The 27,814-nt window shown below is 52.1% G+C and overlaps 8 protein-coding genes and 1 pseudogene across 8 annotated transcripts; all 9 read right to left on the reverse strand.

Moving 5' to 3' along the window:
• Positions 1–215: 215 nt before the first annotated feature.
• On the reverse strand, positions 216–1,515 carry LOC113047656 (fibroin heavy chain-like; the record flags this gene model as incomplete). Its single annotated transcript, XM_026208999.1, has 2 exons — positions 216–1,047; positions 1,217–1,515. Coding segments are annotated over 2 exons (1,131 nt in total), but the record flags the coding sequence as incomplete, so codon positions are not given.
• Positions 1,516–1,968: 453 nt separating this feature from the next.
• Positions 1,969–4,433, reverse strand: LOC113047655 (fibroin heavy chain-like; annotated as a pseudogene).
• A 3,102-nt stretch (positions 4,434–7,535) lies between these two features.
• LOC113047113 (fibroin heavy chain-like) lies at positions 7,536–8,643 on the reverse strand (the record flags this gene model as incomplete). Its single annotated transcript, XM_026208392.1, has 1 exon — positions 7,536–8,643. A coding segment is annotated over one exon (978 nt), but the record flags the coding sequence as incomplete, so codon positions are not given.
• A 111-nt stretch (positions 8,644–8,754) lies between these two features.
• LOC113047112 (fibroin heavy chain-like) lies at positions 8,755–9,924 on the reverse strand (the record flags this gene model as incomplete). Its single annotated transcript, XM_026208391.1, has 1 exon — positions 8,755–9,924. A coding segment is annotated over one exon (1,170 nt), but the record flags the coding sequence as incomplete, so codon positions are not given.
• A 246-nt stretch (positions 9,925–10,170) lies between these two features.
• LOC113047111 (fibroin heavy chain-like) lies at positions 10,171–12,389 on the reverse strand (the record flags this gene model as incomplete). The annotated part of the gene is made up of 3 exons (XM_026208390.1): positions 12,136–12,389; positions 11,763–11,894; positions 10,171–11,249 (listed from the first exon to the last, which is right to left on the reverse strand). Coding segments are annotated over exons 1-3 (1,305 nt in total), but the record flags the coding sequence as incomplete, so codon positions are not given.
• Positions 12,390–15,008: 2,619 nt separating this feature from the next.
• LOC113047378 (fibroin heavy chain-like) lies at positions 15,009–17,088 on the reverse strand (the record flags this gene model as incomplete). The annotated part of the gene is made up of 2 exons (XM_026208733.1): positions 15,009–15,029; positions 15,976–17,088. Coding segments are annotated over 2 exons (1,134 nt in total), but the record flags the coding sequence as incomplete, so codon positions are not given.
• A 141-nt stretch (positions 17,089–17,229) lies between these two features.
• Positions 17,230–18,393, reverse strand: LOC113047119 (fibroin heavy chain-like; the record flags this gene model as incomplete). Its single annotated transcript, XM_026208397.1, has 1 exon — positions 17,230–18,393. A coding segment is annotated over one exon (1,164 nt), but the record flags the coding sequence as incomplete, so codon positions are not given.
• A 160-nt stretch (positions 18,394–18,553) lies between these two features.
• Positions 18,554–20,103, reverse strand: LOC113047379 (GPI-anchored CFEM domain protein A-like). The gene is made up of 4 exons (XM_026208734.1): positions 19,924–20,103; positions 19,550–19,681; positions 18,738–19,037; positions 18,554–18,576 (listed from the first exon to the last, which is right to left on the reverse strand). The coding sequence occupies exons 1-4, from the start codon at positions 20,015–20,017 to the stop codon at positions 18,554–18,556; spliced, it is 549 nt and encodes a 182-aa protein (XP_026064519.1). The 5' UTR covers positions 20,018–20,103.
• Positions 20,104–25,794: 5,691 nt separating this feature from the next.
• LOC113047381 (whey acidic protein-like) lies at positions 25,795–27,170 on the reverse strand. Its single transcript, XM_026208735.1, has 3 exons — positions 26,951–27,170; positions 26,578–26,709; positions 25,795–26,063 (listed from the first exon to the last, which is right to left on the reverse strand). The coding sequence occupies exons 1-3, from the start codon at positions 27,042–27,044 to the stop codon at positions 25,795–25,797; spliced, it is 495 nt and encodes a 164-aa protein (XP_026064520.1). The 5' UTR covers positions 27,045–27,170.
• Positions 27,171–27,814: the final 644 nt, after the last annotated feature.

Here is a 27,814-nt window from a genome sequence, read left to right on the forward strand (position 1 = left end):
TCCCTGTCCAGCTCCAGCGCCCTGACCGCTTCCCTGTCCAGCTCCAGCGCCCTGACCGCTTCCCTGTCCAGCTCCAGCGCCCTGACCGCTTCCCTGTCCAGCTCCAGCGCCCTGACCGCTTCCCTGTCCAGCTCCGCTTCCCTGTCCAGCTCCAGCGCCCTGACCGCTTCCCTGTCCAGCTCCGCTTCCCTGTCCAGCTCCCCGCCCTGACCGCTTCCCTGTCCAGCTCCGCTTCCCTGTCCAGCTCCAGCGCCCTGACCGCTTCCCTGTCCAGCTCCGCTTCCCTGTCCAGCTCCAGCGCCCTGACCGCTTCCCTGTCCAGCTCCGCTTCCCTGTCCAGCTCCAGCGCCCTGACCGCTTCCCTGTCCAGCTCCGCTTCCCTGTCCAGCTCCAGCGCCCTGGCCGCTTCCCTGTCCAGCTCCGCTTCCCTGTCCAGCTCCAGCGCCCTGGCCGCTTCCCTGTCCAGCTCCGCTTCCCTGTCCAGCTCCAGCGCCCTGACCGCTTCCCTGTCCAGCCCCGCTTCCCTGTCCAGCTCCAGCGCCCTGACCGCTTCCCTGTCCAGCCCCGCTTCCCTGACCAGCTCCAGCGCCCTGACCAGCCCCGCTTCCCTGACCAGCTCCAGCGCCCTGACCAGCCCCGCTTCCCTGACCAGCTCCAGCGCCGTGGCCACTTCCCTGTCCAGCTCCGCTTGCCTGGCCACTTCCCTGTCCAGCTCCGCTTCCCTGACCAGCTCCAGTACCCTGACCACTTCCCTGTCCAGCTCCAGTACCCTGACCACTTCCCTGTCCAGCTCCGCTTCCCTGTCCAGCTCCAGCGCCCTGACCACTTCCCTGTCCAGCTCCGCTTCCCTGTCCAGCTCCAGCGCCCTGACCGCTTCCCTGTCCAGCTCCAGCGCCCTGACCGCTTCCCTGTCCAGCTCCAGCGCCCTGACCGCTTCCCTGTCCAGCTCCAGCGCCCTGTCCAGCTCCATGACCAGCTCCAGCGCCCTGTCCAGCTCCGCTTCCCTGACCAGCCCCAGCGCCCTGACCAGCCCAGCGCCCTGACCAGCTCCAGCGCCCTGACCAGCCCCGCTTCCCTGACCAGCTCCCAGCGCCCTGGCCACTTCCCTGTCCAGCTCCGCTTCCCTGTCCACTTCCCTGACCAGCTCCAGCGCCCTGACCAGCTCCGTTTCCCTGGCCAGCTCCAGCGCCCTGACCTGCTCCGCTTCCCTGTCCACTTCCCCTGACCAGTTCCAGCGCCCTGACCAGCTCCAGCGCCCTGTCCAGCTCCACTTCCCTGTCCAGCTCCAGCGCCCTGGCCGCTTCCCTGTCCAGCTCCGCTTCCCTGTCCAGCTCCAGCGCCCTGGCCGCTTCCCTGTCCAGCTCCGCTTCCCTGTCCAGCTCCGCTTCCCTGTCCAGCTCCAGCGCCCTGACTGCTTCCCTGTCCAGCCCCGCTTCCCTGACCAGCTCCAGCGCCCTGACCAGCCCCGCTTCCCTGACCAGCTCCAGCGCCCTGACCAGCCCCGCTTCCCTGACCAGCTCCAGCGCCCTGGCCACTTCCCTGTCCAGCTCCGCTTCCCTGTCCAGCTCCGCTTGCCTGGCCACTCCCTGTCCAGCTCCGCTTCCCTGACCAGCTCCAGCGCCCTGACCACTTCCCTGTCCAGCTCCGCTTCCCTGTCCAGCTCCAGCGCCCTGACCACTTCCCTGTCCAGCTCCGCTTCCCTGTCCAGCTCCAGCGCCTGACCGCTTCCCTGTCCAGCTCCAGCACCCTGACCACTTCCCTGTCCAGCTCCGCTTCCCTGTCCAGCTCCAGCGCCCTGACCGCTTCCCTGTCCAGCTCCAGCGCCCTGACCGCTTCCCTGTCCAGCTCCAGTGCCGCTGACCGCTTCCCTGTCCAGCTCCGCTTCCCTGACCAGCTCCAGCGCCCTGACCAGCCCCGCTTCCCTGACCAGCCTCCAGCGCCCTGGCCACTTCCCTGTCCAGCGCCGCTTCCCTGTCCAGCGCCGCTTCCCTGTCCAGTGCCGCTTCCCTGTCCCGCGCCGCTTCCCTGTCCCGCGCCGCTTCCCTGTCCCGCGCCGGCGCCCTGGCCATAACCGCTTCCCTGTCCCGCTCCGGCGCCCTGGCCATAACCGCTTCCCTGTCCCGCTCCGGCGCCCTGGCCATAACCGCTTCCCTGGCCACTTCCCTGACCAGCTCCGCTTCCCCTGTCCCGCTCCGGCGCCCTGGCCATAACCGCTTCCCTGTCCCGCTCCGGCGCCCTGACCATAACCGCTTCCCTGTCCCGCTCCTGCACCCTGGCCATAACCGCTTCCCTGTCCCGCTCCTGCACCCTGGCCATAACCGCTTCCCTGGCCACTTCCCTGGCCATAACCGCTTCCCTGTCCCGCTCCGGCGCCCTGGCCATAACCGCTTCCCTGGCCACTTCCCTGACCAGCTCCGCTTCCCTGTCCCGCTCCGGCGCCCTGGCCATAACCGCTTCCCTGTCCCGCTCCTGCACCCTGGCCATAACCGCTTCCCTGGCCACTTCCCTGGCCATAACCGCTTCCCTGGCCACTTCCCTGGCCATAACCGCTTCCCTGTCCCGCTCCGGCGCCCTGGCCATAACCGCTTCCCTGTCCCGCTCCGGCGCCCTGGCCATAACCGCTTCCCTGTCCCGCTCCGGCGCCCTGGCCATAACCGCTTCCCTGTCCCGCTCCGGCGCCCTGGCCATAACCGCTTCCCTGTCCCGAACCAATGCCGCTTCCCTGTCCCGCTCCGGCGCCCTGGCCATAACCCCTTCCCTGGCCACTTCCCTGGCCATAACCGCTTCCCTGTCCCAAACCAATGCCGCTACCCTGTCCCGCTCCGGCGCCCTGGCCATAACCGCTTCCCTGTCCCGCTCCTGCACCCTGGCCATAACCGCTTCCCTGGCCACTTCCCTGGCCATAACCGCTTCCCTGTCCCGAACCAATGCCGCTTCCCTGTCCCGCTCCTGCACCCTGGCCATAACCGCTTCCCTGGCCACTTCCCTGGCCATAACCGCTTCCCTGGCCCAAACCAATGCCGCTACCCTGTCCCGCTCCGGCGCCCTGGCCATAACCGCTTCCCTGTCCCGCTCCGGCGCCCTGGCCATAACCGCTTCCCTGTCCGGCGCCCTGACCAGAGCCGCTTCCTTGACAACTTGCCTGACCTCTTTCCTGACCACGTGGTTCACTGCATGCAAAGCCACCGGTGGTTGGGCAACATTTCTGTGTGTCAGGACACTGGCCATCATGGAAACAGCTTTTAGCACACAGTGGAATCATTTCCGGTATGGGACACTGACCCGGCTTCACTGCGTGAACACAGATAGTCAGCTTTAGTTTGTGCTTATGGACCAGGGATCCTCAAATCATACAACAAAACCGTCAAAGCATGAATAGCAATTTTACCTACAGAATGAATATATTCCAAGACAGTGGTTCTCAATTCTAGCCCTTTGCTCTGCACATTTTGCATGTCTCCCTTATTTAACACACCTGATCGAGATCATCAACTTGTTAGTCAAGTTCATGGATCGCACTCCTGACAAGCTGATGATCACAATCAGGCATTTTAAATAGGGGGGGTTGGACATGCAAAGTGTGCAGGACAGGGGGTCCCCAGGACTGGAACCACTGTTCGAAGTATTCTTTATTTTGTAAAGCCATCCTGTCCTTAAAACCATCCTAAGGGATGAATTCAAGCTGACTTTAGGGGACGACAACAAAAAGGCAAAGTCTCTGCTTAGAACTTACATTGAATTCAGTGCGTTACGTGTATGTGGGGTTTTTTTTAGCCTTAACATGCATTATTAACTGAAACTCACTGAAAACGGGCAGCACGCAAACAGGCCCACAGTCAAATCGACAGCATTTGTGCCCTCCAGGGCAGTCTTCATCAGAGGAACACCCTCGATGGGACGGCACGACCGTCAGCCTCGCCGGACAGAAACCGTCCACTAGAGAATTCAAAAGGATCATTAGGGGAGGCCAGGGAGTGCGGTTTCAGGATTTGTAAATCTGGGGTTTGCGCAATGGGTCTCAAACCAAAATACAAACATTATACATATTTGTCTGCTTCAAATCAAAAGGGTTTTAAATCCTACTACTCATTCATAAACCGTTGATTACTTTCAAAGTCTGAGGGTCACTAATTTCTGCATTTTTTCAGGTTCTGTAATGAAATTAACATCTTTTCACCTGTGGTTCGTCTTTGAATAGCATGAGTTATGCTCAAGTATCCGAACAGACACAAAAAAACAGCAGTCAACGAGAAACACACTCGAGCCGTCATCGTCCCAGCCTGCGATCTCTGCTGGAAAATGCACTGAATTGATGCGTCAGGATAAACAGACAGCAAAGCGCACAAAACTAAAACGAATAAGTGTTGCTGCAAAATCAACCTCTGTAAAATGGGGTTTTAAAGATCCAAGGAAAACAGTTCAGTTCCAACCCTGATCAAACTCACCTGCCTGTAGCTTTCTAGTAATCTGAAATGTCTTGATTAGCTTGTGCAGGTGTGTTTGATTGGGGTTAGACCAGGGGCATGTTCAAGTTCAAAACGGTGCGCAACGTTTTGCTACGGTTTCCGGGTTGAACGTCATGTTTCCTGGAAACGGTGTGCAACGGGGTTTGAGATGAGTTTTTTCTCTTGTTTGGTGGGTGTGTCAGAACTGCAGTCCAATCAGCAGCAACATGTATACAAAGCACGCGGAATTAAAGTGAACTCGCACAATGGCTTCAAGGAAAATAATGTACAAATGTGTTCGTTGCAGCTCGGTATACGTAACAACTGAGGATATTAGAAGACATGTTTGTCATAAGTTTTATTGTAAAAATATAGCATATCAACATAATGATGTAGTTGTTTATATTTTTAGCTTCATTGCAAGTGAATGACATTTGGTATAGAAATAAACAATGGTAATTATGCTTTTCCTAAAAATGAGAAAGAAAATACAGGGTATTAAAACCGTATGAACTACAAATAAAGTCAGTATGTGAGGCTAAATAGATGGCTCCGAAAATTCTTCACAAAGAACACAAATAATGGCCTTCTCAGCTGCCATAGTTGCAACTCTTGCGTCATCAGAACAGTGTGTTCAACGCATCACCGTTTCTGTTTAAAAAACCTTGTGCAACGTTTTGTTGGGGCTGAACGCAGCCCAGCTGAATGCTGCGTTCTAGACATGTCATAAATTAAGCTAGCCTAATTACGAGAGGATTGTGCATTTCTATGGCGACACTATCAACTGCAAAATGAATAGGTGTGCTCAACTTCATGCAGCGCTGCGCAGACCGAGAATTCTTCTTCTTTTCTTAAAATTGTCCAGAACAAAATTTACAACAGTAATGCACAAAAGTATGCAGACCATTTATTCAGTAATCAACAACTGTATACTCCAAAAAAAAAAAAAAAATGCATTACAAGCCTTGTATGCTTTTTTATTAATGTTCACCAAACTGGTGCATTAGTCCTAAAGTCTCCTGAAGAAAATGTATGAAATTTGGATTGGATCCTGACCTTATATGTAAAATTTTTCCAAAATAATAAAAATGTACAAGAAAAGTTATCACATTCATTTCAACACATTCGTATCAAAATTCTTTAACTTGAATGTAATACGTTTTCTTTTTCATTACATTTTGCACATCCACCCCAAAAAAAAAAAAAAAAATTAAATTGCATACAATTACAAAAAAATTACAATATACATGGGTAATATATACTCCTTTTCCATTGAGCAAACGAATCGCAGGGATAATCAAGATCCAGATCTCTAACACACTTTAGCCACATGTACCATGAAATAGGGCTGTCAAGATATTTTATTTTTTTTTATATCACGATTATTGTGGCCTCGATACTGTGATATCTATAGAAACCTTGTGGGGGGAAAAAGATAGTCACATTTTTTTTACTTTGTTTATTGAGTTTTTCTTTTTCACCCAACGAACAAGGATAAATGCAGGACACAAGACTGACTTTCTCCATCATCTTTGAAGCTCCTATGAAATAAGAGAGAAAATACTGCCAAGTTCAACAGTATGATGAATAAATATTAATGGTAACACTTTACAATAAGATGTTTTGTTAACATTAACGTATTAACTAACACGAATGAACGGTGAACAATACATTACTCAATTTATTAATCTTTGTTAAAGTTAATAAATATAGAGTCATTCATGTTAGTTCACAGTACTTTAATGTTTACAAACACAACTTGAGATTTTAATAATGCATAATGCTGAGATTAACATGAACTAAGATTAATAAATGCGGTGGAAATATTGTTCAATATTATGTTATTTATATATGTTAACTAATGAACCTTATTGAAGAATGACTGCATATGAGGCATTAAGTGCATGGCACTGCGATCAACTTAACATTTTACAAGTTTAATGTAGTAATGTGTTTGCTCAGTTTTTCAAGATCAGTTTTAATCAAGTAACTGTTAATAGTTTTGAACAACGAAATAAAGTGTGACTACGCACATGATTACAAATACAAAAACGAGTAACGAAAATGTGGTACTGATTAAATAATCACCCTTTACTAAAATGTATGAACACAGAAAACCGCTGTTAACAGGTTAATATAACATTTCCCAGTCTAGGACTAGCAAAATAAGGGCAATTTACTCTGATGAACTCGACTCTCCTCAGAGTGGCTGCGTCGTCTTCTTGTGTGACAGGTGTCAGCGTTAAGGCACAATACTGCCGCCTGGGAGCTCAACCAGGTTGTGGCGCTGGAGTATTTACATGTGGGGTTATCATAAGAGAACGGTTCATTTTAAATATTGGGGTTGTTGCCAATACCGGTATATTGTCACACACTAAATTAACACTATCAATAATCGTTACTTTGAATATCACAGTTATATCGCGACACCCCTACCATGAAACATTTTAAATAGAGCCTCTTTTACTTTGTTTAAACAGTATATTTTCACAAATACGCCAGGCTTTATTCCGATTTGAAATCCACAGGTCCACAATAAGTTTTTGACCTGTAACACCTGTTAAGCTATTCCTATACAAAAACAATGGTTTAAGAATCAACGTCTCTTAGGCCCCGTCCACACGTTTCTGTGAAGAGGCACAATTTTTTTTTTTTTATCGGATAGGAATGTCATCCACACAGATCCAGTGTTTTCGGAAGGTGAAACCACAATTTTTTGAAAGCGGATCCCAGAGTGGATAAAGCTGAACACGCCATCTTTCCGGTTTCATGTGGACGTAGCCTTAGAAACATGCTGTCTTTAACATATTGCCTTAGAAGAATCACAAGAGCTTATGGAAGTATTGCTTGCACCCAAACAGTTTTCAGCATTCATGAAATGTTTCTAGAGCACCAAATCGGCATAATATAATGAATTCTGACTGGAGTAATGGCTACAGACTATTCAGCTCTGCCAAGAATAAAGTTTAATACAAAAAGTTTAAATTGGAGTCAAAAAAATAAAACCTAATTGTCCAGTACTCAGGGAGAGGAACTTACAGCACTGATGCCCGAAAGCGGTTATGAGAAAACAGGCAAATGACACCAAACAAACTTTTCAAATCAAGCAGTTTTATTTTTTTTTAATTTGAGGTGGTAGAGACAGAAATTCTAAACCACATGAGCAAAAAGGGAAAACATGCCATTTGAATGAAGGAGTGGAAAAGATCTCCAGAAAATATTATGCTAAATTACCATTAACATGTCCCTGACCACAACATTGACCTTGGCCACATCCATGACAATTCCCTCGGCCGCATCCCTGTCCAGCACCGCTGCCATGTCCTGCGCCCTGGCCGCTTCCCTGAGCAGCGCCCTCACCAGCTCCTGCGCCTTGACCAGCTCCTCTTCCATGGCCGCTTCCCTGTCCAGCTCCGCTTCCATGGCCGCTTCCCTGTCCAGCTCCGCTTCCCTGTCCAGCTCCGCTTCCATGGCCGCTTCCCTGTCCAGCTCCGCTTCCCTGTCCAGCTCCGCTTCCCTGTCCAGCTCCAGCGCCCTGACCGCTTCCCTGTCCAGCTCCAGCGCCCTGACCGCTTCCCTGTCCAGCTCCAGCGCCCTGACCGCTTCCCTGTCCAGCTCCAGCGCCCTGACCGCTTCCCTGTCCAGCTCCGCTTCCCTGTCCAGCTCCAGCGCCCTGACCGCTTCCCTGTCCAGCTCCGCTTCCCTGTCCAGCTCCAGCGCCCTGACCGCTTCCCTGTCCAGCTCCGCTTCCCTGTCCAGCTCCAGCGCCCTGACCGCTTCCCTGTCCAGCTCCGCTTCCCTGTCCAGCTCCAGCGCCCTGACCGCTTCCCTGTCCAGCTCCGCTTCCCTGTCCAGCTCCAGCGCCCTGACCGCTTCCCTGTCCAGCTCCGCTTCCCTGTCCAGCTCCAGCGCCCTGGCCGCTTCCCTGTCCAGCTCCGCTTCCCTGTCCAGCTCCAGCGCCCTGGCCGCTTCCCTGTCCAGCTCCGCTTCCCTGTCCAGCTCCAGCGCCCTGACCGCTTCCCTGTCCAGCCCCGCTTCCCTGTCCAGCTCCAGCGCCCTGACCGCTTCCCTGTCCAGCCCCGCTTCCCTGACCAGCTCCAGCGCCCTGACCAGCCCCGCTTCCCTGACCAGCTCCAGCGCCCTGACCAGCCCCGCTTCCCTGACCAGCTCCAGCGCCGTGGCCACTTCCCTGTCCAGCTCCGCTTGCCTGGCCACTTCCCTGTCCAGCTCCGCTTCCCTGACCAGCTCCAGTACCCTGACCACTTCCCTGTCCAGCTCCAGTACCCTGACCACTTCCCTGTCCAGCTCCGCTTCCCTGTCCAGCTCCAGCGCCCTGACCACTTCCCTGTCCAGCTCCGCTTCCCTGTCCAGCTCCAGCGCCCTGACCGCTTCCCTGTCCAGCTCCAGCGCCCTGACCGCTTCCCTGTCCAGCTCCAGCGCCCTGACCGCTTCCCTGTCCAGCTCCAGCGCCCTGTCCAGCTCCATGACCAGCTCCAGCGCCCTGTCCAGCTCCGCTTCCCTGACCAGCCCCAGCGCCCTGACCAGCCCCAGCGCCCTGACCAGCTCCAGCGCCCTGACCAGCCCCGCTTCCCTGACCAGCTCCAGCGCCCTGGCCACTTCCCTGTCCAGCTCCGCTTCCCTGTCCACTTCCCTGACCAGCTCCAGCGCCCTGACCAGCTCCGTTTCCCTGGCCAGCTCCAGCGCCCTGACCTGCTCCGCTTCCCTGTCCACTTCCCTGACCAGTTCCAGCGCCCTGACCAGCTCCAGCGCCCTGTCCAGCTCCACTTCCCTGTCCAGCTCCAGCGCCCTGGCCGCTTCCCTGTCCAGCTCCGCTTCCCTGTCCAGCTCCAGCGCCCTGGCCGCTTCCCTGTCCAGCTCCGCTTCCCTGTCCAGCTCCGCTTCCCTGTCCAGCTCCAGCGCCCTGACTGCTTCCCTGTCCAGCCCCGCTTCCCTGACCAGCTCCAGCGCCCTGACCAGCCCCGCTTCCCTGACCAGCTCCAGCGCCCTGACCAGCCCCGCTTCCCTGACCAGCTCCAGCGCCCTGGCCACTTCCCTGTCCAGCTCCGCTTCCCTGTCCAGCTCCGCTTGCCTGGCCACTTCCCTGTCCAGCTCCGCTTCCCTGACCAGCTCCAGCGCCCTGACCACTTCCCTGTCCAGCTCCGCTTCCCTGTCCAGCTCCAGCGCCCTGACCACTTCCCTGTCCAGCTCCGCTTCCCTGTCCAGCTCCAGCGCCCTGACCGCTTCCCTGTCCAGCTCCAGCACCCTGACCACTTCCCTGTCCAGCTCCGCTTCCCTGTCCAGCTCCAGCGCCCTGACCGCTTCCCTGTCCAGCTCCAGCGCCCTGACCGCTTCCCTGTCCAGCTCCAGTGCCCTGACCGCTTCCCTGTCCAGCTCCGCTTCCCTGACCAGCTCCAGCGCCCTGACCAGCCCCGCTTCCCTGACCAGCTCCAGCGCCCTGGCCACTTCCCTGTCCAGCGCCGCTTCCCTGTCCAGCGCCGCTTCCCTGTCCAGCGCCGCTTCCCTGTCCCGCGCCGCTTCCCTGTCCCGCGCCGCTTCCCTGTCCCGCGCCGGCGCCCTGGCCATAACCGCTTCCCTGTCCCGCTCCGGCGCCCTGGCCATAACCGCTTCCCTGTCCCGCTCCGGCGCCCTGGCCATAACCGCTTCCCTGGCCACTTCCCTGACCAGCTCCGCTTCCCTGTCCCGCTCCGGCGCCCTGGCCATAACCGCTTCCCTGTCCCGCTCCGGCGCCCTGACCATAACCGCTTCCCTGTCCCGCTCCTGCACCCTGGCCATAACCGCTTCCCTGTCCCGCTCCTGCACCCTGGCCATAACCGCTTCCCTGGCCACTTCCCTGGCCATAACCGCTTCCCTGTCCCGCTCCGGCGCCCTGGCCATAACCGCTTCCCTGGCCACTTCCCTGACCAGCTCCGCTTCCCTGTCCCGCTCCGGCGCCCTGGCCATAACCGCTTCCCTGTCCCGCTCCTGCACCCTGGCCATAACCGCTTCCCTGGCCACTTCCCTGGCCATAACCGCTTCCCTGGCCACTTCCCTGGCCATAACCGCTTCCCTGTCCCGCTCCGGCGCCCTGGCCATAACCGCTTCCCTGTCCCGCTCCGGCGCCCTGGCCATAACCGCTTCCCTGTCCCGCTCCGGCGCCCTGGCCATAACCGCTTCCCTGTCCCGCTCCGGCGCCCTGGCCATAACCGCTTCCCTGTCCCGAACCAATGCCGCTTCCCTGTCCCGCTCCGGCGCCCTGGCCATAACCCCTTCCCTGGCCACTTCCCTGGCCATAACCGCTTCCCTGTCCCAAACCAATGCCGCTACCCTGTCCCGCTCCGGCGCCCTGGCCATAACCGCTTCCCTGTCCCGCTCCTGCACCCTGGCCATAACCGCTTCCCTGGCCACTTCCCTGGCCATAACCGCTTCCCTGTCCCGAACCAATGCCGCTTCCCTGTCCCGCTCCTGCACCCTGGCCATAACCGCTTCCCTGGCCACTTCCCTGGCCATAACCGCTTCCCTGGCCCAAACCAATGCCGCTACCCTGTCCCGCTCCGGCGCCCTGGCCATAACCGCTTCCCTGTCCCGCTCCGGCGCCCTGGCCATAACCGCTTCCCTGTCCGGCGCCCTGACCAGAGCCGCTTCCTTGACAACTTGCCTGACCTCTTTCCTGACCACGTGGTTCACTGCATGCAAAGCCACCGGTGGTTGGGCAACATTTCTGTGTGTCAGGACACTGGCCATCATGGAAACAGCTTTTAGCACACAGTGGAATCATTTCCGGTATGGGACACTGACCCGGCTTCACTGCGTGAACACAGATAGTCAGCTTTAGTTTGTGCTTATGGACCAGGGATCCTCAAATCATACAACAAAACCGTCAAAGCATGAATAGCAATTTTACCTACAGAATGAATATATTCCAAGACAGTGGTTCTCAATTCTAGCCCTTTGCTCTGCACATTTTGCATGTCTCCCTTATTTAACACACCTGATCGAGATCATCAACTTGTTAGTCAAGTTCATGGATCGCACTCCTGACAAGCTGATGATCACAATCAGGCATTTTAAATAGGGGGGGTTGGACATGCAAAGTGTGCAGGACAGGGGGTCCCCAGGACTGGAACCACTGTTCGAAGTATTCTTTATTTTGTAAAGCCATCCTGTCCTTAAAACCATCCTAAGGGATGAATTCAAGCTGACTTTAGGGGACGACAACAAAAAGGCAAAGTCTCTGCTTAGAACTTACATTGAATTCAGTGCGTTACGTGTATGTGGGGTTTTTTTTAGCCTTAACATGCATTATTAACTGAAACTCACTGAAAACGGGCAGCACGCAAACAGGCCCACAGTCAAATCGACAGCATTTGTGCCCTCCAGGGCAGTCTTCATCAGAGGAACACCCTCGATGGGACGGCACGACCGTCAGCCTCGCCGGACAGAAACCGTCCACTAGAGAATTCAAAAGGATCATTAGGGGAGGCCAGGGAGTGCGGTTTCAGGATTTGTAAATCTGGGGTTTGCGCAATGGGTCTCAAACCAAAATACAAACATTATACATATTTGTCTGCTTCAAATCAAAAGGGTTTTAAATCCTACTACTCATTCATAAACCGTTGATTACTTTCAAAGTCTGAGGGTCACTAATTTCTGCATTTTTTCAGGTTCTGTAATGAAATTAACATCTTTTCACCTGTGGTTCGTCTTTGAATAGCATGAGTTATGCTCAAGTATCCGAACAGACACAAAAAAACAGCAGTCAACGAGAAACACACTCGAGCCGTCATCGTCCCAGCCTGCGATCTCTGCTGGAAAATGCACTGAATTGATGCGTCAGGATAAACAGACAGCAAAGCGCACAAAACTAAAACGAATAAGTGTTGCTGCAAAATCAACCTCTGTAAAATGGGGTTTTAAAGATCCAAGGAAAACAGTTCAGTTCCAACCCTGATCAAACTCACCTGCCTGTAGCTTTCTAGTAATCTGAAATGTCTTGATTAGCTTGTGCAGGTGTGTTTGATTGGGGTTAGACCAGGGGCATGTTCAAGTTCAAAACGGTGCGCAACGTTTTGCTACGGTTTCCGGGTTGAACGTCATGTTTCCTGGAAACGGTGTGCAACGGGGTTTGAGATGAGTTTTTTCTCTTGTTTGGTGGGTGTGTCAGAACTGCAGTCCAATCAGCAGCAACATGTATACAAAGCACGCGGAATTAAAGTGAACTCGCACAATGGCTTCAAGGAAAATAATGTACAAATGTGTTCGTTGCAGCTCGGTATACGTAACAACTGAGGATATTAGAAGACATGTTTGTCATAAGTTTTATTGTAAAAATATAGCATATCAACATAATGATGTAGTTGTTTATATTTTTAGCTTCATTGCAAGTGAATGACATTTGGTATAGAAATAAACAATGGTAATTATGCTTTTCCTAAAAATGAGAAAGAAAATACAGGGTATTAAAACCGTATGAACTACAAATAAAGTCAGTGTGTGAGGCTAAATAGATGGCTCCGAAAATTCTTCACAAAGAACACAAATAATGGCCTTCTCAGCTGCCATAGTTGCAACTCTTGCGTCATCAGAACAGTGTGTTCAACGCATCACCGTTTCTGTTTAAAAAACCTTGTGCAACGTTTTGTTGGGGCTGAACGCAGCCCAGCTGAATGCTGCGTTCTAGACATGTCATAAATTAAGCTAGCCTAATTACGAGAGGATTGTGCATTTCTATGGCGACACTATCAACTGCAAAATGAATAGGTGTGCTCAACTTCATGCAGCGCTGCGCAGACCGAGAATTCTTCTTCTTTTCTTAAAATTGTCCAGAACAAAATTTACAACAGTAATGCACAAAAGTATGCAGACCATTTATTCAGTAATCAACAACTGTATACTCCAAAAAAAAAAAAAAAAATGCATTACAAGCCTTGTATGCTTTTTTATTAATGTTCACCAAACTGGTGCATTAGTCCTAAAGTCTCCTGAAGAAAATGTATGAAATTTGGATTGGATCCTGACCTTATATGTAAAATTTTTCAAAATAATAAAAATGTACAAGAAAAGTTATCACATTCATTTCAACACATTCGTATCAAAATTCTTTAACTTGAATGTAATACGTTTTCTTTTTCATTACATTTTGCACATCCACCCCAAAAAAAAAAAAAAAATTAAATTGCATACAATTACAAAAAAATTACAATATACATGGGTAATATATACTCCTTTTCCATTGAGCAAACGAATCGCAGGGATAATCAAGATCCAGATCTCTAACACACTTTAGCCACATGTACCATGAAATAGGGCTGTCAAGATATTTTATTTTTTTTTATATCACGATTATTGTGGCCTCGATACTGTGATATCTATAGAAACCTTGTGGGGGGAAAAAGATAGTCACATTTTTTTTACTTTGTTTATTGAGTTTTTCTTTTTCACCCAACGAACAAGGATAAATGCAGGACACAAGACTGACTTTCTCCATCATCTTTGAAGCTCCTATGAAATAAGAGAGAAAATACTGCCAAGTTCAACAGTATGATGAATAAATATTAATGGTAACACTTTACAATAAGATGTTTTGTTAACATTAACGTATTAACTAACACGAATGAACGGTGAACAATACATTACTCAATTTATTAATCTTTGTTAAAGTTAATAAATATAGAGTCATTCATGTTAGTTCACAGTACTTTAATGTTTACAAACACAACTTGAGATTTTAATAATGCATAATGCTGAGATTAACATGAACTAAGATTAATAAATGCGGTGGAAATATTGTTCAATATTATGTTATTTATATATGTTAACTAATGAACCTTATTGAAGAATGACTGCATATGAGGCATTAAGTGCATGGCACTGCGATCAACTTAACATTTTACAAGTTTAATGTAGTAATGTGTTTGCTCAGTTTTTCAAGATCAGTTTTAATCAAGTAACTGTTAATAGTTTTGAACAACGAAATAAAGTGTGACTACGCACATGATTACAAATACAAAAACGAGTAACGAAAATGTGGTACTGATTAAATAATCACCCTTTACTTAAATGTATGAACACAGAAAACCGCTGTTAACAGGTTAATATAACATTTCCCAGTCTAGGACTAGCAAAATAAGGGCAATTTACTCTGATGAACTCGACTCTCCTCAGAGTGGCTGCGTCGTCTTCTTGTGTGACAGGTGTCAGCGTTAAGGCACAATACTGCCGCCTGGGAGCTCAACCAGGTTGTGGCGCTGGAGTATTTACATGTGGGGTTATCATAAGAGAACGGTTCATTTTAAATATTGGGGTTGTTGCCAATACCGGTATATTGTCACACACTAAATTAACACTATCAATAATCGTTACTTTGAATATCACAGTTATATCGCGACACCCCTACCATGAAACATTTTAAATAGAGCCTCTTTTACTTTGTTTAAACAGTATATTTTCACAAATACGCCAGGCTTTATTCCGATTTGAAATCCACAGGTCCACAATAAGTTTTTGACCTGTAACACCTGTTAAGCTATTCCTATACAAAAACAATGGTTTAAGAATCAACGTCTCTTAGGCCCCGTCCACACGTTTCTGTGAAGAGGCACAATTTTTTTTTTTTATCGGATAGGAATGTCATCCACACAGATCCAGTGTTTTCGGAAGGTGAAACCACAATTTTTTGAAAGCGGATCCCAGAGTGGATAAAGCTGAACACGCCATCTTTCCGGTTTCATGTGGACGTAGCCTTAGAAACATGCTGTCTTTAACATATTGCCTTAGAAGAATCACAAGAGCTTATGGAAGTATTGCTTGCACCCAAACAGTTTTCAGCATTCATGAAATGTTTCTAGAGCACCAAATCGGCATAATATAATGAATTCTGACTGGAGTAATGGCTACAGACTATTCAGCTCTGCCAAGAATAAAGTTTAATACAAAAAGTTTAAATTGGAGTCAAAAAAATAAAACCTAATTGTCCAGTACTCAGGGAGAGGAACTTACAGCACTGATGCCCGAAAGCGGTTATGAGAAAACAGGCAAATGACACCAAACAAACTTTTCAAATCAAGCAGTTTTATTTTTTTTTAATTTGAGGTGGTAGAGACAGAAATTCTAAACCACATGAGCAAAAAGGGAAAACATGCCATTTGAATGAAGGAGTGGAAAAGATCTCCAGAAAATATTATGCTAAATTACCATTAACATGTCCCTGACCACAACATTGACCTTGGCCACATCCATGACAATTCCCTCGGCCGCATCCCTGTCCAGCACCGCTGCCATGTCCTGCGCCCTGGCTGCTTCCCTGAGCAGCGCCCTCACCAGCTCCTGCGCCTTGACCAGCTCCTCTTCCATGGCCGCTTCCCTGTCCAGCTCCGCTTCCATGGCCGCTTCCCTGTCCAGCTCCGCTTCCATGGCCGCTTCCCTGTCCAGCTCCGCTTCCCTGTCCAGCTCCGCTTCCCTGTCCAGCTCCAGCGCCCTGACCGCTTCCCTGTCCAGCTCCAGCGCCCTGACCGCTTCCCTGTCCAGCTCCAGCGCCCTGACCGCTTCCCTGTCCAGCTCCGCTTCCCTGTCCAGCTCCAGCGCCCTGACCGCTTCCCTGTCCAGCTCCGCTTCCCTGTCCAGCTCCAGCGCCCTGACCGCTTCCCTGTCCAGCTCCGCTTCCCTGTCCAGCTCCAGCGCCCTGACCGCTTCCCTGTCCAGCTCCGCTTCCCTGTCCAGCTCCAGCGCCCTGACCGCTTCCCTGTCCAGCTCCGCTTCCCTGTCCAGCTCCAGCGCCCTGGCCGCTTCCCTGTCCAGCTCCGCTTCCCTGTCCAGCTCCAGCGCCCTGACCGCTTCCCTGTCCAGCCCCGCTTCCCTGTCCAGCTCCAGCGCCCTGACCGCTTCCCTGTCCAGCCCCGCTTCCCTGTCCAGCTCCAGCGCCCTGACCGCTTCCCTGTCCAGCCCCGCTTCCCTGACCAGCTCCAGCGCCCTGACCAGCCCCGCTTCCCTGACCAGCTCCGCTTGCCTGGCCACTTCCCTGTCCAGCTCCGCTTCCCTGACCACTTCCCTGTCCAGCTCCGCTTCCCTGACCAGCTCCAGTACCCTGACCACTTCCCTGTCCAGCTCCAGTACCCTGGCCACTTCCCTGTCCAGCTCCGCTTCCCTGTCCAGCTCCAGCGCCCTGACCGCTTCCCTGTCCAGCTCCAGCGCCCTGACCGCTTCCCTGTCCAGCTCCAGCGCCCTGACCGCTTCCCTGTCCAGCTCCAGCGCCCTGACCGCTTCCCTGTCCAGCTCCAGCGCCCTGACCACTTCCCTGTCCAGCTCCAGCGCCCTGTCCAGCTCCATGACCAGCTCCAGCGCCCTGTCCAGCTCCATGACCAGCTCCAGCGCCCTGTCCAGCTCCGCTTCCCTGACCAGCTCCGCTTCCCTGACCAGCCCCAGCGCCCTGACCAGCCCCGCTTCCCTGACCAGCTCCAGCGCCCTGGCCACTTCCCTGTCCAGCTCCGCTTCCCTGTCCACTTCCCTGACCAGCTCCAGCGCCCTGACCAGCTCCGCTTCCCTGGCCAGCTCCAGCGCCCTGACCTGCTCCGCTTCCCTGTCCACTTCCCTGACCAGTTCCAGCGCCCTGACCAGCTCCAGCGCCCTGTCCAGCTCCGCTTCCCTGTCCAGCTCCAGCGCCCTGGCCGCTTCCCTGTCCAGCTCCGCTTCCCTGTCCAGCTCCAGCGCCCTGGCCGCTTCCCTGTCCAGCTCCGCTTCCCTGTCCAGCTCCGCTTCCCTGTCCAGCTCCGCTTCCCTGTCCAGCTCCGCTTCCCTGTCCAGCTCCGCTTCCCTGTCCAGCTCCAGCGCCCTGACTGCTTCCCTGTCCAGCCCCGCTTCCCTGACCAGCTCCAGCGCCCTGACCAGCCCCGCTTCCCTGACCAGCTCCAGCGCCCTGACCAGCCCCGCTTCCCTGACCAGCTCCAGCGCCCTGGCCACTTCCCTGTCCAGCTCCGCTTGCCTGGCCACTTCCCTGTCCAGCTCCAGCGCCCTGACCACTTCCCTGTCCAGCTCCGCTTCCCTGTCCAGCTCCAGCGCCCTGACCACTTCCCTGTCCAGCTCCGCTTCCCTGTCCAGCTCCAGCGCCCTGACCACTTCCCTGTCCAGCTCCAGCACCCTGACCACTTCCCTGTCCAGCTCCGCTTCCCTGTCCAGCTCCAGCGCCCTGACCGCTTCCCTGTCCAGCTCCAGCGCCCTGACCGCTTCCCTGTCCAGCTCCAGCGCCCTGACCAGCTCCAGCGCCCTGACCAGCCCCGCTTCCCTGACCAGCTCCAGCGCCCTGGCCACTTCCCTGTCCAGCGCCGCTTCCCTGTCCCGCGCCGCTTCCCTGTCCCGCGCCGCTTCCCTGTCCCGCGCCGCTTCCCTGTCCCGCGCCGCTTCCCTGTCCCGCGCCGCTTCCCTGTCCCGCGCCGCTTCCCTGTCCCGCGCCGCTTCCCTGTCCCGCGCCGGCGCCCTGGCCATAACCGCTTCCCTGTCCCGCTCCGGCGCCCTGGCCATAACCGCTTCCCTGTCCCGCTCCGGCGCCCTGACCATAACCGCTTCCCTGTCCCGCTCCTGCACCCTGGCCATAACCGCTTCCCTGTCCCGCTCCTGCACCCTGGCCATAACCGCTTCCCTGGCCACTTCCCTGGCCATAACCGCTTCCCTGTCCCGCTCCGGCGCCCTGGCCATAACCGCTTCCCTGGCCACTTCCCTGACCAGCTCCGCTTCCCTGTCCCGCTCCGGCGCCCTGGCCATAACCGCTTCCCTGTCCCGCTCCTGCACCCTGGCCATAACCGCTTCCCTGGCCACTTCCCTGGCCATAACCGCTTCCCTGGCCACTTCCCTGGCCATAACCGCTTCCCTGTCCCGCTCCGGCGCCCTGGCCATAACCGCTTCCCTGTCCCGCTCCGGCGCCCTGGCCATAACCGCTTCCCTGTCCCGCTCCGGCGCCCTGGCCATAACCGCTTCCCTGTCCCGCTCCGGCGCCCTGGCCATAACCGCTTCCCTGTCCCGAACCAATGCCGCTTCCCTGTCCCGCTCCGGCGCCCTGGCCATAACCCCTTCCCTGGCCACTTCCCTGGCCATAACCGCTTCCCTGTCCCAAACCAATGCCGCTACCCTGTCCCGCTCCGGCGCCCTGGCCATAACCGCTTCCCTGTCCCGCTCCTGCACCCTGGCCATAACCGCTTCCCTGGCCACTTCCCTGGCCATAACCGCTTCCCTGTCCCGAACCAATGCCGCTTCCCTGTCCCGCTCCTGCACCCTGGCCATAACCGCTTCCCTGGCCACTTCCCTGGCCATAACCGCTTCCCTGGCCCAAACCAATGCCGCTACCCTGTCCCGCTCCGGCGCCCTGGCCATAACCGCTTCCCTGTCCCGCTCCGGCGCCCTGGCCATAACCGCTTCCCTGTCCGGCGCCCTGACCAGAGCCGCTTCCTTGACAACTTGCCTGACCTCTTTCCTGACCACGTGGTTCACTGCATGCAAAGCCACCGGTGGTTGGGCAACATTTCTGTGTGTCAGGACACTGGCCATCATGGAAACAGCTTTTAGCACACAGTGGAATCATTTCCGGTATGGGACACTGACCCGGCTTCACTGCGTGAACACAGATAGTCAGCTTTAGTTTGTGCTTATGGACCAGGGATCCTCAAATCATACAACAAAACCGTCAAAGCATGAATAGCAATTTTACCTACAGAATGAATATATTCCAAGACAGTGGTTCTCAATTCTAGCCCTTTGCTCTGCACATTTTGCATGTCTCCCTTATTTAACACACCTGATCGAGATCATCAACTTGTTAGTCAAGTTCATGGATCGCACTCCTGACAAGCTGATGATCACAATCAGGCATTTTAAATAGGGGGGGTTGGACATGCAAAGTGTGCAGGACAGGGGGTCCCCAGGACTGGAACCACTGTTCGAAGTATTCTTTATTTTGTAAAGCCATCCTGTCCTTAAAACCATCCTAAGGGATGAATTCAAGCTGACTTTAGGGGACGACAACAAAAAGGCAAAGTCTCTGCTTAGAACTTACATTGAATTCAGTGCGTTACGTGTATGTGGGGTTTTTTTAGCCTTAACATGCATTATTAACTGAAACTCACTGAAAACGGGCAGCACGCAAACAGGCCCACAGTCAAATCGACAGCATTTGTGCCCTCCAGGGCAGTCTTCATCAGAGGAACACCCTCGATGGGACGGCACGACCGTCAGCCTCGCCGGACAGAAACCGTCCACTAGAGAATTCAAAAGGATCATTAGGGGAGGCCAGGGAGTGCGGTTTCAGGATTTGTAAATCTGGGGTTTGCGCAATGGGTCTCAAACCAAAATACAAACATTATACATATTTGTCTGCTTCAAATCAAAAGGGTTTTAAATCCTACTACTCATTCATAAACCGTTGATTACTTTCAAAGTCTGAGGGTCACTAATTTTCTGCATTTTTTCAGGTTCTGTAATGAAATTAACATCTTTTCACCTGTGGTTCGTCTTTGAATAGCATGAGTTATGCTCAAGTATCCGAACAGACACAAAAAAACAGCAGTCAACGAGAAACACACTCGAGCCGTCATCGTCCCAGCCTGCGATCTCTGCTGGAAAATGCACTGAATTGATGCGTCAGGATAAACAGACAGCAAAGCGCACAAAACTAAAACGAATAAGTTGTTGCTGCAAATCAACCTCTGTAAAATGGGGTTTTAAAGATCCAAGGAAAACAGTTCAGTTCCAAACCCTGATCAAACTCACCTGCCTGTAGCTTTCTAGTAATCTGAAATGTCTTGATTAGCTTGTGCAGGTGTGTTTGATTGGGGTTAGACCAGGGGCATGTTCAAGTTCAAAACGGTGCGCAACGTTTTGCTACGGTTTCCGGGTTGAACGTCATGTTTCCTGGAAACGGTGTGCAACGGGGTTTGAGATGAGTTTTTTCTCTTGTTTGGTGGTGTCAGAACTGCAGTCCAATCAGCAGCAACATGTATACAAAGCACGCGGAATTAAAGTGAACTCGCACAATGGCTTCAAGGAAAATAATGTACAAATGTGTTCGTTGCAGCTCGGTATACGTAACAACTGAGGATATTAGAAGACATGTTTGTCATAAGTTTTATTGTAAAAATATAGCATATCAACATAATGATGTAGTTGTTTATATTTTTAGCTTCATTGCAAGTGAATGACATTTGTATAGAAATAAACAATGGTAATTATGCTTTTCCTAAAAATGAGAAAGAAATACAGGGTATTAAAACCGTATGAACTACAAATAAAGTCAGTATGTGAGGCTAAATAGATGGCTCCGAAAATTCTTCACAAAGAACACAATAATGGCCTTCTCAGCTGCCATAGTTGCAACTCTTGCGTCATCAGACGAACAGTGTGTTCAACGCATCACCGTTTCTGTTTAAAAAACCTTGTGCAAGTTTTGTTGGGGCTGAACGCAGCCCAGCTGAATGCTGCGTTCTAGACATGTCATAAATTAAGCTAGCCTAATTTACGAGAGGATTGTGCATTTCTATGGAAAATAATAAAAATGTACAAGAAAAGTTATCACATTCATTTCAACACATTCGTATCAAAATTCTTTAACTTGAATGTAATACGTTTTCTTTTTCATTACATTTTGCACATCCACCCCAAAAAAAAAAAAAAAAAAATTAAATTGCATACAATTACAAAAAAATTACAATATACATGGGTAATATATACTCCTTTTCCATTGAGCAAACGAATCGCAGGGATAATCAAGATCCAGATCTCTAACACACTTTAGCCACATGTACCATGAAATAGGGCTGTCAAGATATTTTTTTTTTTTATATCACGATTATTGTGGCCTCGATACTGTGATATCTATAGAAACCTTGTGGGGGGAAAAAGATAGTCACATTTTTTTTACTTTGTTTATTGAGTTTTTCTTTTTCACCCAACGAACAAGGATAAATGCAGGACACAAGACTGACTTTCTCCATCATCTTTGAAGCTCCTATGAAATAAGAGAGAAAATACTGCCAAGTTCAACAGTATGATGAATAAATATTAATGGTAACACTTTACAATAAGATGTTTTGTTAACATTAACGTATTAACTAACACGAATGAACGGTGAACAATACATTACTCAATTTATTAATCTTTGTTAAAGTTAATAAATATAGAGTCATTCATGTTAGTTCACAGTACTTTAATGTTTACAAACACAACTTGAGATTTTAATAATGCATAATGCTGAGATTAACATGAACTAAGATTAATAAATGCGGTGGAAATATTGTTCAATATTATGTTATTTATATATGTTAACTAATGAACCTTATTGAAGAATGACTGCATATGAGGCATTAAGTGCATGGCACTGCGATCAACTTAACATTTTACAAGTTTAATGTAGTAATGTGTTTGCTCAGTTTTTCAAGATCAGTTTTAATCAAGTAACTGTTAATAGTTTTGAACAACGAAATAAAGTGTGACTACGCACATGATTACAAATACAAAAACGAGTAACGAAAATGTGGTACTGATTAAATAATCACCCTTTACTTAAATGTATGAACACAGAAAACCGCTGTTAACAGGTTAATATAACATTTCCCAGTCTAGGACTAGCAAAATAAGGGCAATTTACTCTGATGAACTCGACTCTCCTCAGAGTGGCTGCGTCGTCTTCTTGTGTGACAGGTGTCAGCGTTAAGGCACAATACTGCCGCCTGGGAGCTCAACCAGGTTGTGGCGCTGGAGTATTTACATGTGGGGTTATCATAAGAGAACGGTTCATTTTAAATATTGGGGTTGTTGCCAATACCGGTATATTGTCACACACTAAATTAACACTATCAATAATCGTTACTTTGAATAATCACAGTTATATCGCGACACCCCTACCATGAACATTTAAATAGAGCCTCTTTTACTTTGTTTAAACAGTATATTTTCACAAATACGCCAGGCTTATTCCGATTTGAAATCCACAGGTCCACATAAGTTTTTGACCTGTAACACCTGTTAAGCTATTCCTATACAAAAACAATGGTTTAAGAATCAACGTCTCTTAGGCCCCGTCCACACGTTTCTGTGAAGAGGCACAATTTTTTTTTTTTTATCGGATAGGAATGTCATCCACACAGATCCAGTGTTTTCGGAAGGTGAAACCACAATTTTTGAAAGCGGATCGCAGAGTGGATAAAGCTGAACACGCCATCTTTCCGGTTTCATGTGGACGTAGCCTTAGAAACATGCTGTCTTTAACATATTGCCTTAGAAGAATCACAAGAGCTTATGGAAGTATTGCTTGCACCCAAACAGTTTTCCAGCATTCATGAAATGTTTCTAGAGCACCAAATCGGCATAATATAATGAATTCTGACTGGAGTAATGGCTACAGACTATTCAGCTCTGCCAAGAATAAAGTTTAATACAAAAAGTTTAAATTGGAGTCAAAAAATAAAACCTAATTGTCCAGTACTCAGGGAGAGGAACTACAGCACTGATGCCGAAAGCGGTTATGAGAAAACAGGCAAATGACACCAAACAAACTTTTTCAAATCAAGCAGTTTTATTTTTTTTTAATTTGAGTGGTAGAGACAGAATTCTAAACCACATGAGCAAAAAGGGAAAACATGCCATTTGAATGAAGGAGTGGAAAAGATCTCCAGAAAATATTATGCTAAATTACCATTAACATGTCCCTGACCACAACATTGACGCTTGGCCACATCCATGACAATTCCCTCGGCCGCATCCCTGTCCAGCAACCGCTGCCCATGTCCTGCGCCCTGGCCGCTTCCCTGAGCAGCGCCCTCACCAGCTCCTGCGCCTTGACCAGCTCCTCTTCCATGGCCGCTTCCCTGTCAGCTCCGCTTCCATGGCCGCTTCCCTGTCAGCTCCGCTTCCATGGCCAGCTCCGCTTCCCTGTCCAGCTCCGCTTCCCTGTCCAGCTCCGCTTCCCTGTCCAGCTCCGCTTCCCTGTCCAGCTCCAGCGCCCTGACCGCTTCCTGTCCAGCTCCAGCGCCCTGACCAGCTTCCCTGTCCAGCTCCGCTTCCCTGTCCAGCTCCAGCGCCCTGACCGCTTCCCCTGTCCAGCTCCGCTTCCCTGTCCAGCTCCAGCGCCCTGACCGCTTCCCTGTCCAGCTCCCGTTCCCTGTCCAGCTCCAGCGCCCTGCCGCTTTCCCTGTCCAGCTCCAGCGCCCTGACCGCTTCCCTGTCCAGCTCCAGCGCCCTGACCGCTCCCTGTCCAGCTCCAGCGCCCTGACCGCTTCCCTGTCCAGCTCCAGCGCCCTGACCGCTTCCCTGTCCAGCTCCAGCGCCCTGTCCAGCTCCCTGACCAGCTCCAGCGCCCTGTCCAGCTCCCTGACCAGCTCCAGCGCCCTGTCCAGCTCCGCTTCCCTGACCAGCTCCGCTTCCCTGACCAGCCCCAGCGCCCTGACCAGCCCCGCTTCCCTGACCAGCTCCAGCGCCCTGGCCACTTCCCTGTCCAGCTCCGCTTCCCTGTCCCTCCCTGACCAGCTCCAGCGCCCCTGACCAGCTCCGCTCCCTGTCCAGCTCCAGCGCCCTGACCTGCTCCGCTGTCCCTGTCCACTCCCTGACCAGCTCCAGCGCCCTGACCAGCCCAGCGCCCTGTCCAGCTCCGCTTCCCTGTCCAGCTCCAGCGCCCTGCCGCTTCCCTGTCCAGCTCCGCTTCCCTGTCCCTGTCCAGCTCCAGCGCCCTGACCGCTTCCCTGTCCAGCTCCGCTTCCCTGTCCAGCTCCGCTTCCCTGTCCAGCTCCAGCGCCCTGACTGCTTCCCTGTCCAGCCCCGCTTCCCTGACCAGCTCCAGCGCCCTGACCAGCCCCGCTTCCCTGACCAGCTCCAGCGCCCTGACCAGCCCCGCTTCCCTGACCAGCTCCAGCGCCCTGGCCACTTCCCTGTCCAGCTCCGCTTCCCTGTCCAGCTCCGCTTGCCTGGCCACTCCCTGTCCAGCTCCGCTTCCCTGTCCAGCTCCAGCGCCCTGACCACTTCCCTGTCCAGCTCCGCTTCCCTGTCCAGCTCCAGCGCCCTGACCACTTCCCTGTCCAGCTCCGCTTCCCTGTCCAGCTCCAGCGCCCTGACCACTTCCCTGTCCAGCTCCGCTTCCCTGTCCAGCTCCAGCGCCCTGACCACTTCCCGTGTCGCCAGCTCCGCTTCCCTGTCCAGCTCCAGCGCCCTGACCGCTTCACTGTCCAGCTCCAGCGCCCTGACCGCTTCCCTGTCCAGCTCCAGCCGCCCTGACCGCTTCCCTGTCCAGCTCCAGCGCCCTGACCGCTTCCCTGTCCAGCTCCGCTTCCCTGACCAGCTCCAGCGCCCTGACCAGCCCCGCTTCCCTGACCAGCTCCAGCGCCCTGGCCACTTCCCTGTCCAGCGCCGCTTCCCTGTCCAGCGCCGCTTCCCTGTCCCAGCGCCGCTTCCCCTGTCCCGCTCCGGCGCCCTGGCCATAACCGCTTCCCTGTCCCGCTCCGGCGCCCTGGCCATAACCGCTTCCCTGTCCCGCTCCGGCGCCCTGGCCATAACCGCTTCCCTGGCCACTTCCACTGACCAGCTCCGCTTCCCTGTCCCGCTCCGGCGCCCTGGCCATAACCGCTTCCCTGTCCCGCTCGGCGCCCTGACCATAACCGCTTCCCTGTCCCGCTCCTGCACCCTGGCCATAACCGCTTCCCTGTCCCGCTCCTGCACCCTGGCCATAACCGCTTCCCTGGCCACTTCCCTGGCCATAACCGCTTCCCTGTCCCGCTCCGGCGCCCTGGCCATAACCGCTTCCCTGGCCACTTCCCTGACCAGCTCCGCTTCCCTGTCCCGCTCCGGCGCCCTGGCCATAACCGCTTCCCTGTCCCGCTCCTGCACCCTGGCCATAACCGCTTCCCTGGCCACTTCCCTGGCCATAACCGCTTCCCTGTCCCGCTCCGGCGCCCTGGCCATAACCGCTTCCCTGTCCCCGCTCCGGCGCCCTGGCCATAACCGCTTCCCTGTCCCCGCTCCGGCGCCCTGGCCATAACCGCTTCCCTGTCCCGAACCAATGCCGCTTCCCTGTCCCGCTCCGGCGCCCTGGCCATAACCGCTTCCCTGGCCACTTCCCTGGCCATAACCGCTTCCCTGTCCCAAACCAATGCCGCTACCCTGTCCCGCTCCGGCGCCCTGGCCATAACCGCTTCCCTGGCCATAACCGCTTCCCTGTCCCGCTCCTGCACCCTGGCCATAACCGCTTCCCTGGCCACTTCCCTGGCCATAACCGCTTCCCTGTCCCGAACCAATGCCGCTTCCCTGTCCCGCTCCTGCACCCTGGCCATAACCGCTTCCCTGGCCACTTCCCTGGCCATAACCGCTTCCCTGGCCCAAACCAATGCCGCTAACCCTGTCCCGCTCCGGCGCCCTGGCCATAACCGCTTCCCTGTCCCGCTCCGGCGCCCTGGCCATAACCGCTTCCCTGTCCGGCGCCCTGACCAGAGCCGCTTCCTTGACAACTTGCCTGACCTCTTTCCTGACCACGTGGTTCACTGCATGCAAAGCCACCGGTGGTTGGGCAACATTTCTGTGTGTCAGGACACTGGCCATCATGGAAACAGCTTTTAGCACACAGTGGAATCATTTCCGGTATGGGACACTGACCCGGCTTCACTGCGTGAACACAGATAGTCAGCTTTAGTTTGTGCTTATGGACCAGGGATCCTCAAATCATACAACAAAACCGTCAAAGCATGAATAGCAATTTTACCTACAGAATGAATATATTCCAAGACAGTGGTTCTCAATTCTAGCCCTTTGCTCTGCACATTTTGCATGTCTCCCTTATTTAACACACCTGATCGAGATCATCAACTTGTTAGTCAAGTTCATGGATCGCACTCCTGACAAGCTGATGATCACAATCAGGCATTTTAAATAGGGGGGGTTGGACATGCAAAGTGTGCAGGACAGGGGGTCCCCAGGACTGGAACCACTGTTCGAAGTATTCTTTATTTTGTAAAGCCATCCTGTCCTTAAAACCATCCTAAGGGATGAATTCAAGCTGACTTTAGGGGACGACAACAAAAAGGCAAAGTCTCTGCTTAGAACTTACATTGAATTCAGTGCGTTACGTGTATGTGGGGTTTTTTTTTAGCCTTAACATGCATTATTAACTGAAACTCACTGAAAACGGGCAGCACGCAAACAGGCCCACAGTCAAATCGACAGCATTTGTGCCCTCCAGGGCAGTCTTCATCAGAGGAACACCCTCGATGGGACGGCACGACCGTCAGCCTCGCCGGACAGAAACCGTCCACTAGAGAATTCAAAAGGATCATTAGGGGAGGCCAGGGAGTGCGGTTTCAGGATTTGTAAATCTGGGGTTTGCGCAATGGGTCTCAAACCAAAATACAAACATTATACATATTTGTCTGCTTCAAATCAAAAGGGTTTTAAATCCTACTACTCATTCATAAACCGTTGATTACTTTCAAAGTCTGAGGGTCACTAATTTCTGCATTTTTTCAGGTTCTGTAATGAAATTAACATCTTTTCACCTGTGGTTCGTCTTTGAATAGCATGAGTTATGCTCAAGTATCCGAACAGACACAAAAAAACAGCAGTCAACGAGAAACACACTCGAGCCGTCATCGTCCCAGCCTGCGATCTCTGCTGGAAAATGCACTGAATTGATGCGTCAGGATAAACAGACAGCAAAGCGCACAAAACTAAAACGAATAAGTGTTGCTGCAAAATCAACCTCTGTAAAATGGGGTTTTAAAGATCCAAGGAAAACAGTTTCAGTTCCAACCCTGATCAAACTCACCTGCCTGTAGCTTTCTAGTAATCTGAAATGTCTTGATTAGCTTGTGCAGGTGTGTTTGATTGGGGTTAGACCAGGGGCATGTTCAAGTTCAAAACGGTGCGCAACGTTTTGCTACGGTTTCCGGGTTGAACGTCATGTTTCCTGGAAACGGTGTGCAACGGGGTTTGAGATGAGTTTTTTCTCTTGTTTTGGTGGGTGTGTCAGAACTGCAGTCCAATCAGCAGCAACATGTATACAAAGCACGCGGAATTAAAGTGAACTCGCACAATGGCTTCAAGGAAAATAATGTACAAATGTGTTCGTTGCAGCTCGGTATACGTAACAACTGAGGATATTAGAAGACATGTTTGTCATAAGTTTTATTGTAAAAATATAGCATATCAACATAATGATGTAGTTGTTTATATTTTTAGCTTCATTGCAAGTGAATGACATTTGGTATAGAAATAAACAATGGTAATTATGCTTTTCCTAAAAATGAGAAAGAAAATACAGGGTATTAAAACCGTATGAACTACAAATAAAGTCAGTATGTGAGGCTAAATAGATGGCTCCGAAAATTCTTCACAAAGAACACAAATAATGGCCTTCTCAG

The sequence above is a fragment of the Carassius auratus genome, chromosome 28 (assembly GCF_003368295.1).
Source record: "Carassius auratus strain Wakin chromosome 28, ASM336829v1, whole genome shotgun sequence".
Lineage (NCBI taxonomy): Eukaryota > Metazoa > Chordata > Actinopteri > Cypriniformes > Cyprinidae > Carassius > Carassius auratus.